Source organism: Pteropus alecto, unplaced genomic scaffold (genome assembly GCF_000325575.1).
Source record: "Pteropus alecto unplaced genomic scaffold, ASM32557v1 scaffold22, whole genome shotgun sequence".
Taxonomy (NCBI): Eukaryota; Metazoa; Chordata; class Mammalia; order Chiroptera; family Pteropodidae; genus Pteropus; species Pteropus alecto.
Window position 1 is genome coordinate 19,275,769 of NW_006434839.1, and position 14,450 is coordinate 19,290,218.

At 38.7% G+C, this 14,450-nt stretch overlaps 1 protein-coding gene across 3 annotated transcripts in view; it reads right to left on the reverse strand.

The window, feature by feature from the left end:
- Positions 1-273: 273 nt before the first annotated feature.
- The window catches only part of CAV1 (caveolin 1), a 31,609-nt gene continuing 17,432 nt past the window's right edge, over positions 274-14,450 (reverse strand). For all 3 annotated transcript variants that reach the window (XM_006910587.3, XM_006910588.3, XM_025045974.1), the window contains exon 3: positions 274-2,498. In XM_006910587.3, coding sequence (XP_006910649.1) covers positions 2,157-2,498 — 342 coding nt within the window. In that variant the 3' untranslated portion in view covers positions 274-2,156. The remainder of the gene's footprint in view (positions 2,499-14,450) is intronic.

Consider the following 14,450-nt stretch of genomic DNA (forward strand, 5'->3'; position numbering starts at 1 on the left):
ATAAAGCATTGGGTAAATGGCTAAACAAATCTTTCTTATTAATTATAATTTTTATCTAAAGTAACTCATGGGTGATGGTGGCCTTAGAAGAAATATTCTACCTACATGACTTTGTAATAGCTGAAAAGTGGAAGACCAACCCCCCGACAAACACCATACAAATGTGTATACACACTATATACATGCATACTAACCTTTATACATATACACACACGTGCACACAGGCACTAACACATACACATCAGTTTTGGGGAAAAATAATAAAGCCAATTGTTGAACTGTTAAACATTTTTATTGTGTAGATTTATAACTTTACAGACATGCAGGATAAAAAAGTGTAAAATATATCAGTAAGCATATAAATTTCAGCAATCTTTTGGACCAACACTCAATCTGCATCTAAGTAGAACAGACATGTCTTGGGATAGGCAGTTTACAGACTGAATCACAAAGCAATTTCCCAAGTGAGTTTCCTTATATAAAGATAAAAATATCTTTACACTTAAAAAAGTATGCAGTATAGTACATTTTCAGTTATGTACACAGTTTAAAAGTAAAACTATGTTCATGCCAGTGTCTGTTTTAAATGCAAAAAATCAAAATATGTAAGATGTTGGTAATTAAAATGTCAGGAAAACTGAAAGGGACAAAAAAAAAAATCAGGCAGAGTCCATCTAACAGGTGTATGAAACTAAAAGTAAAAGCACAACTGAAGGTTAAAAATAAATTCCCCAAGGACAGAATCTTAATATGAGCAGGAGGAATAAAAAGCTTTTAGATGTACCAGGCAGCTTTCTGTATGACTCAGGTTTACAGGTAACTAACATTCCTCAGTTTGAGTTCGGAAGAATTCTAATTTATTCCAGCAAAACTACTCAATCTTTTATTACTGCCTCCTCCCCCATCTTCTCTCCGAGCAAAATGATGCTTGGATTAGGTCCAAAGCTCCTGGCAGGGGGAGGGGCCATGTGTCGCAGCATAACAGACGTTTGCAAGTGCTTTACTTTAAAGGGGTCACATTTGCAACAACTCTGACAGTCTCACACAATGGCCTCCATTTTATGAGCCCTTCCCCTGAGGCCCACTGATCAGCTGAAAAGGGAACACAATGTTCAGCCACTAAACCACCCCAATGATGGATTAGTTTGGAGTCAGGAAAGCGTGATTATTCTTGAAAATAAACGAAGTTGAATAGACATGCTGACCTCATTCAGCTGATGAGAGGCAGGGAAAGTTGGCTTCCACTCCTGCCAGCCCAGAGAGGGCTCAGCCCCATTTGTTCACCTTACTTCATTTCATGGGGCTGATGTGGATCATACTCCATATGGATAAAGATGTTGCATGATCAAGTGCAGACAGGAACTTCATCCGACTCTATCTCACAGTCAAAAACAAGCATGAAGAACTCGGTAATGTATTTTCTAATTTTGGTCTCTAGGAAGGTTGCTGATCTCATGAAAGCTGACCAGTTGGACCCTATTCGAAAAGGAAACTGTGAAGAACAGGAAGGCACTTGAGGTCTCATTATCTATATAAGAAATATTCTGGCACAGAAAGTATCTCAGGTTAAAATTTCAAGAAGAGTAAGGCATTAGTTGGATCATGTGAAGGCAGAGTATGTTTTCTAATTTGATAAAGATCACTAGATCCCACTGTATCATTAAAGTGGATGGCAGCAATCCACTAACACTTCAGATGGTAAGGGAAGAGTTTGCTTAAAACCAGCCCACATACCTGTACAATTAAGCCTGGAATTCTTCCCTTATCATAAAATGATCATTTTAGAATAGGCATTTGAGATTGTTGGTTCTTGTTTTTCTTCCTTAGTTCTTCATATTTCTCTCAAATTATCTTTTAACAATAGAGTCATATCTCAGGCAATAAAACAATGATCCACATGCAAATAAAAATGTAAGGAAAACATTTTAAATGAGTTTAAAAAATTTAGACCACCAAAAAAAAAAAAAAAGATGAAATAGCTCAGAAGAGATAAATAATAGCTCTGAAAACTGAGAGAATGATTTCTTTTTTTCTGAACCAAGAAAATTCACTTATATATTGTTGCTGTACTAGCAACTTAAAACTTGAAATTGGCACCGAGAAAATTAAAAGGAGAAAAAAAAGAATCAGATATACTTCTATCTTTAAAATGTCATTTATATTTCTTTCTGCATGTTGATACGGATATTGCTGAATATTTTGCCAGTAGCCTCAAAGAGTGGGTCACAGAAGGTGTGGATGCAGATGGAATAGACACGGCTGATGCACTGAATCTCAATCAGGAAACTCTTAATGTACGGTACAACTACCCAGATATGCAGGAAAGAAACAATGGCGAAGTAAATGCCCCAGATGAGTGCCATTGGGATGCCAAAGAGGCCAGACAGCAGGCGATAAAACCAATATTTCGTCACAGTGAAGGTGGTGAAGCTGGCCTTCCAGATGCCGTCGAAACTGTGTGTCCCTTCTGGTTCTGCAATCACATCTTCAAAATCAATCTAAAAGGAATAAGTGACAGAATATGAGCTTTAAACAGAAGAAAAGAAAAAAAAAACCACTACTGAGCATCCATAAATACATATTAGCTTTTATGTACAGGTTCTGTGTGAGATGCTCGAAGGCACCCAGCAACATCAGCATCCCTTGGAACTTATTGGAAAAGCAGATATTTAGGCCCCACGTTATTGCGTCTCTGGGGGGTGGAATCCAGGGGGAACTTTTAACATGTTCTCCATGTGTTTCTTTACCATGTGAAAGGTTGAAAAGTACTACTCTAGGGGAAACCAAATGGATGTGATAAAATTCCTGCCTTTAGATAAATTAGAACATTGTGAGCTGAGAGAACTGAAGAAGTCTGCACAGGATATTTTAGGGTCTTAAGCAGGGCTTGAAAAATGGGGTATGATTTGGAAAGGAAGGAAGAAGGGACCTTGGAAATGGTGTGAGCAAGGCCCCAGGAACAAGGACGGATGATGCAGTGAGTAGGCTGTCATCTTACAAAAGAAGATACGGTGGTTCAGAGAGGCGAAGGTGACTTGCTAAAGTCAAACATACAATGAAGGAGGGGCCAGAATGCAAACTTGGCCCCTTTCCCAGTAGCATGTTTTCCCACAGTACACATTCACCTAAATGACTAATTCTCAGGAGATTTCATCCCTCTGGAAGGATTTGTATAGACAAAACATAAGATAAAAAAATTACTCCCAGAAGAGTGGGACAGAGCCAGCTCAGCTGCTTGGCATTGGCAGATATACGAAGGGATCTAATGTAGTTTGAAATCCAAACAAGTTGATGCCTGCAAGCCGTGATACAGCCCAGCTCAGGATTAGGGAATGAAAACTTGGGTGAATCCATGGAGCCTCTCATTGCTAAGGAGCCACCTTGGATTCAACACAATAAAACTCTTGGAAAAAGTATATGATGCTTACCAATAGTTAAAGTTTATTTTCTAGGACATTCTGTTTCTTGATCTAGTGTTCAATGTCCTAATAATGTAATATGTAAAAATGGTATGTCCACAATTATGTAAATGAATTAGATAGATTTATTGTCCTTCTAATTTTTTCTTTGCTCCTTTAGATCTAGATTCAGAAATAAACATTAACTTGTGTGTTTTAAAAGGTTGTACGAAATATATGGCAAGTCAGATCGATTCTTTAATGAAGTTTCTGTGCAATTTACTTGTCTACTATGGGGTTTTGTTCTAACACTGCATTTTCCCAAAGCTATTTTTCTTCATTCAAATCTCAGATACTCCAACAATTTTATTTTTTAAAGATGATTTTGTTCTGTAAGAGGATTTGGTGAAACAATTAATTCTCAGGAGCTTTGGTGAAGTCAAAATTAATACACTAGAGCAGGCATTCTTAATTTGAGTCAAAGGATCGGCAATGGTGGCCCATGAATGCTTTGAAATAGGTACCTATGTTTTGAGTGTACAATGGGAGAGGGTCCATTACTTTCATTTGAGAATAAAGAGTCTATCTTCAAAGGAAGTTGGGAAGCACTTTACTGGATCAGGAGATTCCTACTTTTTTACAGAATGGACTTTAAACATATCTGCCTTGAGAAACTTTTCCAAGGGAAGAGATAGTTACTGATATTTGTTGACTGGCTATTATGATCATACACTGTTCTCATTTAACTCACAGTAACTTGGTAATATATTATTCTCATCTTATAGAAAAAAATGTGAGGTTCAAAATGTTAATAAATTGTCCAGGTAGATAAGAGGTGGATTCGAATTTCAAATCTTGTCTGAAAGATACAGACTATTTAATATCACATTGCTTTAAGAAATACTTTAAAAATTTTCTCTAAGGCAGTTATAATATTTCACAATTAAAAGGCACATTAACAAAAAAGAGTTAGCTGAATTTGACCTTACTGATAATTAGAAATTCCTATAGCATGGTGTTTGAGGACAGTGTTATGAGGTCATGTACATCATATACACAATTGGCTATTAGTGAATATCTATGAATATATGCATGTGTGTAAGATTTATTGATAACTTTATTTTTATAAACTTAAATATAAAGGATTTTAATCAATGAATGTGTATAAAATTCTTAAGCTTTAGTTGCTTAGAAAATTTCAGGGTAGCTGATTTTTCAGTGCTTTCCAGAAACTGCCAGTGAGCATGATTTGTCCTTAGTATATTCAATCAGTTAGTTGTTGCTCTAGTTTTGAAAATTTAAGGAGGCCTAACAAATACTAAAAGTACAGCTGAGAAGAAGAAAACAAGGGAGGGTTAAGGAAACACAATGGAGCCAGAAATAAAGCTTAGTTTCTCCCTACTTCCATTTCTACAACAGGAATAGTAATAGATTTTTGTGAAGAGTACATGAAATAATGTATGTAAAGTCCTTAGCATGGAGATAGAACACTGCAATACAGTAAATGCTCAGTAGGTAGAAGCATTAAAAAATTTCTTGCTCTGAGTGACTAAAATTTTTAATAGACAATTGTAATAAGAGGAACTACCAGCTGCAAAGTATATAGTGGCTGTGAATTCAACCCCACCAAAAGAACTAACTTCCATTTGTAATCATCTACCACAACCCTCTGAGATAAATCCCATTACTCCCATTTTGCAGCTGAGGGTAATGTGGTAGGTTAAGAAATCACTCAAGGTTATACAAATGCTAAGAAGCAAAGCTGGAACTTGTCCTACTTCAAATTTGATCTATTTTTACTTATGTATTCCCAGGGTGACAAGCCTTTATAGTAGTCTTACTTGCTTAATTTTCACCCAGATAGATGCGCTTTCTAAAACATTCACATTTTGATTATTAAGAAAATTACTCTTGTTAACAGTTCCATTTTAAGTTAGGACACTTAGTAACGAGGATGCTTTCCATTGTAGGGGCTGGTTGTATTTTCATGGCCCTGCACAGAGTGTTCTCTCAAGTCTGGGCACCCAGCCCAAAACTCTCACTCTAACTGACAGATAAGGAAACTGAGGCACAGAACAATTTAAATGGGCCAGACATTCTCAAGGTCCCAAGTGAATCAGTAGAAAATCTGAAATTAGAACTCTAACTTCCTGATTCCCAGGCCTATGTTCAGCCCTGTGCTCCACACTATTTCCCTAGGAAATTTTCCCTTACATCTCTCTCCCCACATCCCTCCACCTGGCCTGTTCATAACTCTAGGCCTTCTGTAAGTCTCTCATTGTCTTCTAAGACATTGACTTGAACAGTATCTCTGTGTGACGTTAGGAGAAATGTCCTTTTCACAGCATGAACACAGACATTTCTGTAAATCTATCCAGGGTGAAGAAAACTGGAGGAAATTGTTAAATAAAATATCCTCATTGCACCTTTTGACATATATTCATAATGTACTGAATCCAAAGAAGTTCTGCTAGTCATCAGTCATTCCATTGAAGGGCAACTCAAAATTCCACATCAATCAAAACACAGTTGCTTCGGCATATTCGTAGATATTTAAAGCTAAAAGGATCCTCAAGGAAATGAAGCCCCACTGGAGATAGAGAAATTGATGGCCATAGCTGTCAGATGACTGAGTCAAGAATATCTTCCCATTTAATGGCAGTTGCAGGATTGGAATTCAGGCTTAGGAGCCATTCTCACCTCTTCCACTACCTCTTCTGCTACCACCACACATCTTCATTCTGGCTGCTGCATTCCATAGCCAATGCAAAAGGCAGCTAGGCTTGTGTCTGAACTTGAATAGTATCTTGCTCTCAAGAGGTCTTGCAGGTCTATTGTTCAATAAATGTTGGTATCTCTCTTTGACAATCCCCATTGTACTCATTATCCCCATGCATCATCAGTTTGATTTAGCCCTCATCAAAACTACCACTCTGGAATTCCATTTCCTCAGGGATTCACTCTTCTTATCCCTCACAGGAGGGCAGGCCTTGACTGGAGCAGAACTTTACCTACTCGTTTAGATTTGGAGCAGAACAGGAATTAGAGATTTGCTTTAAAAACAAAAATAAACAGAAACAAGAGATGTAGGTGTGATTGAGCTCCTGCTCCAAGAACTGATTTTCTGTTCTGTAATTTACAGAACAAGTTGTCCTTATGACAAGAACCATTATGCAGACCTCAAGATCAAAGGCATAAATGTGCTTCAGTGATTTTTCTGTGTCTTAATAGATGCTTTAAAAGGAGTCAACAGTTTATATTACTAGATTATTATAAATGACATTAAATACCTTTGTGCAACATTGACTTATGAGGCTACAGTTTCAGAAACATAAGTCAACAAAAATCTAGCAGATGTCAGGAAAAGCAATTTGTCTTTCGTTTTGATAATACTGGGCTAATGCAGTAAATCTCAGAAGATTACATCTTATTAAATATATCTTATGGCGATATTTTAAAAACATTTTATATGTACACAGGATTAAAAAAATACGGGGTCATTTTTTGTCTCAAAATCTGGACTTTCTATTTCTGAATAAGAAATTTTTAAGAAGGAAACTTTAAGTATATTTAAGATTTTATAAGGAATGATGCTTGCATATTCAGTTTCTGTGGGAAAATATCTTTTTAGATTCGTAAGTGGAAATTGTGCTTGTATTAGATACATAGAACACTTATTAGATACAAATAACAACACAGATGTTTATAGCAAACTCATGTGTTGCCTGCTCAATATCCACAGTCCTACATCTCTGCCTGCAGAATCTTCATTATCCAGGTAATATCAATAATTCTTTGATCTCAGAGATAAATTGTGGTTTGTTTAGATTGCTGTGGTAATGTCAGTCTCCTTGATGAGTGATTGGTTTATGGTAGACACATGACCCCATCTGACCAATGAGATCTAAGTGGAAATCTACTGGATGTGGCTTTAAGGAAAGCTTTATCTTCCTTATAAAAAAAGACAGAGGTATATGATGCTGTCCTTTTCCCTTTTCATCCTACTTAGGATATGATATGTAGCCTTAATGTAGAGAAGTCATCTTGTGACCATGAAATGACATGCATGATTAAAAGGCCAAGAAAATAGAAGATGCTGCTTTTGCCATTATCAAGCTGTAAAAACAATGCTAGTAGCTGTCCATCTCTAGACTTTACTTATGTGACATATATATCCTTATTTTTAAGCCGCAGCTATTCAGATTTTTAGTTACCTGTAGCAGAAAACATTCCTAAGTGATAAAGTAACTAAACAGTTGGTTGACATAGTAGGTGTATATTTCCTTATTTAGAAACCTGAGTTCAATGTCTAACTTCAATGTAGCTTCCCAATACTATTGGATTTTATTCCAGAATATGCTGCCTAACCCGTATCAGAAAATATTTGCTTTACATTAACACTTAGTTTTAGCAAAAAATAAAAAAATAAAAAAATTAATAGGATTATAAATTGATCATGAAAGAAACGCATGAATGTATTCTATGTAGATAACACCTATGATGGCTCCCCATGATTCTCCCCTCCCCTACTTGCTGGTATCCCTGCCCTGTTTAATGCTTTCCCCTTGAGTGTGGTCTGGACTTAGTGATTTGCTTTTAAATAAAACATGACAAAAGTGATGCAGTGTTACTTCCAACCAAGATCAGGTTATAAAAGACCATCCATCTTGCTTCCTTTTTTGGCTCTCTTCTTACTTGCTTTACTGGAAGCCAGCTGCCACGTTGTGAGTTGTCTTGTGGAGAAACTGAAGGAGGACTCTGGCCAACAACCATGAGAAACTGAGGTCCTCTGTCCAACAGTCTGGGAAGAACTGAAACTTGCCATTGGCTGTGTGTGTGAGCTTGTAAGTGGGTCTCTCCCAGTTAGCTCTTGAGATGTCTCCAGTACTGACAGCTGGATTGCAGCTTCTGAGAGGCCCTGAGTCAGAACCACTCAGCTAAGTCATACCTGAATTCCTGACACATTGTAAGATGATAAATGTTTGTTCTTTCAAGCCATGAAATTTCGGGTTAATTCGTTATGCAGCTATAGGAAACTAATACAATTACAAAACAACCACCTTCATTTTGATTATCATTTCTTATTTTCTATTTTATTGTTCTCTTCTACTAGTTAATTCAGTTTCCATGTTTATAGAAATGTGTATATAAATACCCAGTTATTTGATTCTAGGCAAAGTCCAGAAATGTTTGAGAAGGAAATACAACATATTCAACTTTCTACAATTCATGTTAAATAAAACTTTAGAAAAGTTTTAGGGTATTGATAGTACAATCGGCTCATATATGTAAAGCAACTTGGTTTTATAACGAGATATGCAGCAAAGACTAAGACCCAGCTCCATCTAAAAAACCCATCACTGAATCTGGACTCTTGATTATAATGCACTAACACAGGGGTCCTCAGTTCTCAGGGGTTCTCTGTAGGGGCAGTGTGACAACTAATTCAACTGTGGGAGTGGGCATGGAGTGCTTGCTAGAATGCAGATGCTCAGGCTCCATTTCAGATTCAGATCAGACTCTCTGAGGTGGGGCTTGGGGAATCTGTAGTTTAAACAAGATTTCTCTTTTTTTTCTCAAGCAAAAGACCAGGGGATGCCATGCCCCATTTGGATTTAATGACAGCTCTTTTTTGTCTATGCCTCTCTTTCCCCTCCATGCCTTGAAGCCCTGTTTCACTTCCTGCTTCTTTCTGGGAGCGCCTCATGTGCTGGATGACATCTGGAAGTTGGTGGATAATGAATGGAAATCTCTTTGCAAAGCTTTTCCTAATTTAAGCCTATAAATATGTATTACTGGACAAGGGTGAATGACTATTGTTTATTATGAAAAACACAGAAACTGGCAATAGAAATCCTGATTTATTTTCATGATTCTAAACCCAGTTTAAACAAATGCAAGTTTTAAGAAATGAAATATGCACTTCTAAAATCCTAATGTATGCACCAAACCCAGTGGGACAGAAAGAGGGTTTAGACTAATTTCCAATTCCCTTCACTGTTCTCACTCATCTTCCCAACATGTTGAGCGGCCTTTGAAGTCAATGGATTAAATGTTGTGTGTGAGTGTATGAGTGTAGAGAACTAGCACAGTGAAATGTTACCAGAACACAGAAACTTTGCTCTAATGCCCATGTGTTTTGTCAAGGGCAAGGGCAAATACCCGCGTGTTTACTGGGCCAAACTGGCACCAATAGGGGAAAAGGCTGCAGTGTTGTTACAGCCCTGACAGAAAAGAAGTGACCTGGATTGTGTTGTAATGTCTGCAATTACTTAGATTCCCAGAGGATCCACACGCAGCCCTAGGAAACATGTAAACTAGGGCGGGGATACTGACATGTTTGGGCTGCCTCGAAGTGGTAGGTACTAGGCAACTTACCATGCGCAAGAACATAGGATTGTCCCTTGGGGAGGAAGGAAGGGGGACACTGTTAATCAGGGTTTTAATCTGGAGGGGGTAAAAAATGGATATTTACCTACCTCTGTGAGCAAGAGGGTTGGGGTGTGTGTGTGTGGGGGGGGGTGTATGCAGGGGATCTGCAGTTCCTGGCCTGGGCCTCCAGATAGAACCTTTGAGCCTGTCCCTTTGGACTGATCTCCCTCTTGTTGCTTTCCAGACAATACGGAGGCCTCAGAATAATAATATTTTACATTTATAGGGCCCTATTTCACTCATCTCTTTCTTTTCACAAAGTCGTGAAGTTCTAGGTTATCTTTGTAATAAGAATGGAAAATAGTCTTCTATTTTCTCACTAAGGAAAAGTCACTTAACTAATAAATGACAGGACCAAACCAGAGTTTAGGGCAGGTCTGTGCTTCTTGCACCCATCTTGGTATCCTCCACAATACCTAGTAGTACTAGGCACACATTAATTAGCAAAAAATATTTCTTCAATATGAATAATACTTTAAAGGAGCTATAAGTATCCACTGAAAGGATGTAGGCATATATAACATTTCACTAATCATCATATTATCTTCTATGAATTCTTTGCCTAGTATCACAAGTATATTTTAATTAATTAATTTTTTCGTATCTCATTTTGTTTAAAATGATCTTCTTATTCACCATAACTCTATAATACCATGACCATTCTGACCAAAATGAAGTGGAGGGTTGGTTATCATTGAGGTGATTTCAGCAATGCAGAGAGCCCACAGAAGGAGATATTCAAATCAGAAGTCTTCACCTTTAAGGAAAAATGACTTAGAAAATACTGATTAAAGCATGTTTTGCTTTGGTTAGGTTTTGCCCCAATGATCTGAATAACTACAGTTGTGTAGACCTGGCCCCAGAGCAGGGGGCACACACTGGAGAATGAGGAGGAGGAGCCTCCAAGAGGAAGCAGGGGTGGAAGCAGAGGAGCAGCCTGGCCCTGTCCTGCAGGGGACCAGCGGCAAAGTGCCCCAGCAGGAAAGGGTAGGGTCAAGAGAGTAAATTTGTTCTTTGGTGCCTCTAGTCGACACTTTTCTCATTGTGTGTGTGTGTGCATGCACACATGCATGCACATGTGTATGTGTGTCCCCACTGCAGGAAAGGAGGCCTACAAGTAATTTGTACTTTAGAATGAATTTAGGTGACTGTTTTCTTTCTTGGTAGGAGTGCAGGTGGATGCACAGAGCAAGGCAGAGCATCTTTGCCAATTGTCTTTTATACATCATTAATGGATTCAGGTGTTGAGGGCGCAGATAGATTCTGAGGCAGACTTTTCACAGAGGACTTGGAATAGCAATAATTTATATTATGGGCACTATATACCTTAAGGGGTCACATTACATCCTGTATATGAAGACCTACAAGGCAGATGTTATTTCCTCCATTTTATAGACGAGGAGACTGAGCTTCTGGGAGATTATAATCAGCGACTGGACCAAACCAGGATTTAAGTCTCTTGGTTCTTCATTCAGTTTCTCCTGCCATCACACCACCCTCTTTAACCCCACACCAAAGTCCATTCTGTTTATTCAAACCTGCTCAAACAGTCACATAGGGATTTCTGAATCCACATGCACTGGTTGCTCTCCCTTGCCTGCACCCAAACTTTCCATCCAAACTAGTAGATAATGCTTCCCCTGACAGCAAATAACCATTTCCATCAGGAAAGGGTGTGTGATACAAGTAAGAGGATGCAGCTGGCCTTCTTCCGCTGTCAGACTATGTACAATGTTATTCTCACTCTCCAGCAACCGAGCTTCTCTCTGGCCAGGAACCCTGGGTCATTTGACTGACCGGGGTCCCCACTGCTTTCTCATCTCTCCCTGGCTTTTCCTGGTTTATCATAAAACTGTTACTTTTCCTTATTCCATTCCTTTAGGGCCAGTGGTTCTCAAACATTAATAAACTGAAGAATTTTCTGGGGATGTTTGTTAAAATGAAGATTCCTGAGGTTCTGTATCATGTTCTGAGGGTAGCTTCCAGGTATCTGTACCTTCTCCCCCCATTTTGATGCAAGTGGTCTGGGGAGGGCACTTTGAGAAACAAAAGCTGCCATAAGCATCATTCTCTGCTGGGTGAGAGGACCTGATGGGCATGATAATAAGTTAGTTACTGTTTTGCCCTCTACTTTTGGAAAGCAATATAGTGACCTGGTTGAAAGCAATATGGTGACCTGGTTGGTGACTGGGTTTGAATCCCAGCTTTGCTGTATTATCCCACATATGCTACTGAACTTCTCTGTGCCTTTGTTTCCAATCTGTAAAATGCAGGTATAATAATACTTATCTCATAGAACAGTGAGAAAATGTCAGAGATTTCAGTAACAGTGTCAGGAGGACAGAGAAGATGTTTTGGAAAAGGAGAAGCTCTTGGCATTCTTGAAACCATTCAGGTTGCTGCTTTTTTTGCATTTTGCCATTAAGCGAGCTAGCAGGATTAGCTCATCTCTAGCAAGTGCGTCAGCCTTCAGGAGTTTATTACAAACATGAGGCACACAGTGACCAAGTATGCCCTGGGGAGAAGATGCCTCAGCTGACTGAGCACCTGGATATGCCAGAAAGTGGCACTAACACCAACTTGATGGAACTCTCTTTACTTTGGATTAATTCTTTTTTGCTTTATTTTTTCTTTTCTTTCATTTGAAGGTAACCAACAGGTTTCTCCTTCTTTTGTTCTTCTTAGAAAAGAGTATCAATTATCCTAGGGTTTGTTTTATACTTCGAAAATTTAAGCTAAATTTTCCTATTTTGACAGTAAAGATATACATTCCTAGTTTACCTCCTGTTATGCATTGAATTGAATCTCCCTCCAAAAGATATATTGAAGGCCTAATCCCCTGTATCTTAGAATGTGACCTTTTCTAGAACTGGTCTTACAGATGTGATTAGGATGAGGTCATACTGGAGCAAGGTTGGCCCCTTATCCAATGTGTCAGGAGTCTTTACGAGAAGATGGAAATGTGAAGGCACAAAGGGGGAGGGCCGTGTGACTAGAGTTGTGCCACTGCAAGCCAAGGCATGCCAAAGATTACTGCAGAGCCCCAGGAACGAGGTAGAGACAAGGAAGGGTTCCCCTGCAGGCTTCCGAGGAAGCATGGCCCTGCTGACACATCGATTTTGAATTTCTGGCCTCCAGAACTGTGAGACTATAAATTTCTATCACTTTAAGCCACTTGGTTTGTGAACCTTTTTAACGCAGTCCTAGGAAATGAATATGTATACATCCCTTTGAAATCGCTAGAAACTATCCTGACGAATGAAATGATAGCAGGGTTCCAGAGCATTTTCACACCCACATTTTCTGGCTGCCCACATTTTCTTATGGGGCTCTTGGATGGGAACATAAAAGCACATTTGGTGTACGTGAGACTAGCTGGCCATGAGCCTTCTTTAAGAACCTGGAACCATCTCTCCTGTCCACACGGCATCACATTTTCATTATTACAAAAAGCACCTAGATGAAGATGGCTCAGTACAAAGCAGGCTGCATATCTTTTGATACTTTTTTCAGATCTTCAGGCTTCTGGTATCAATTTGGTAGCACTTCTTGACGTTGAGTGATATCAAATAAGTGATATGAAATAGTGAAAAGTGTAAAAATAGGCCACACAAGGGCTAGCAACAGGAGCATTGAACTTGAACAGGGAGGAGCAGTGTTTGGGGGCACTTATGTTGCCATCTTTGAGGAAAAATAACTACAGCCCTTCCAAGTGTTGAGAGTTCTCTTCCCAAATAGAAAAGTTCTGCAGTGTTTAATGCATGGAAACCTTATTTTATCCAAATATACAATTATAAAGATTAATCGAGAGGCCTTACTCGCTCACAAAATTCTGTGTTTACAGTTGGGAGTTTGTTATTCTTTAAACTTCTAGGTGTGTCATGGGACAAATATGAATGATTACTGCACTCAAGAAAATAAAAGCTTTTTCCATTCTATCAAAGACACAAGAAATAAAACGTCTTCACCATTTGCAGGCTATCCATTGGTCCACACAGACATTTGTTTAAACCAACACTTTTAAACACTGTTAACTTCTTTTCAGTTTCCCAAGTTCACTTCCTGATGGCAGAAGTTGTTTCCTACCATTCAGTTAAGTCGCACTAGGGTTACTAATAGCTTTCGTCTTACCTCACTGCTAGAATATTTTTCCTTCCAGTGCTTTGACTCTGTTTATTAAACAGATAGAAAATGAATGAAATAAATCTCTGCAGGTTTGAACGTTGCTTGGCAAGTGAGGAAAAGGATCTACACCAGGGTTCCTGTAAGGTCTAAGCAAGGATAATCATTGCCCATTATGTGTCTCTCAAGACACGGCCCCCACCCATACCACAGGGTTCTTCATCTGGGCACTATTGGCATTTTGTTGTTAGGGTCACTGTGGGGGTACTGTCCTGTGCACTGTAGCATCCCGTTTCTCTACTCACCAGATGCCAGCAGCACCTTCTAAATTATGTCCAGACATTGTCGAACGTTCCTTAGGGAGAGTGGAAGTTATCCCCGGCTGAAAACTGCTGTTATAGAAACTCAAATATAATACAATGAGATAGGACATGAAATTTAGAAATATTTATAGCCAAGAATGCTTGCTTACTATTGCAAGAAGTTTTTATTTGTAGT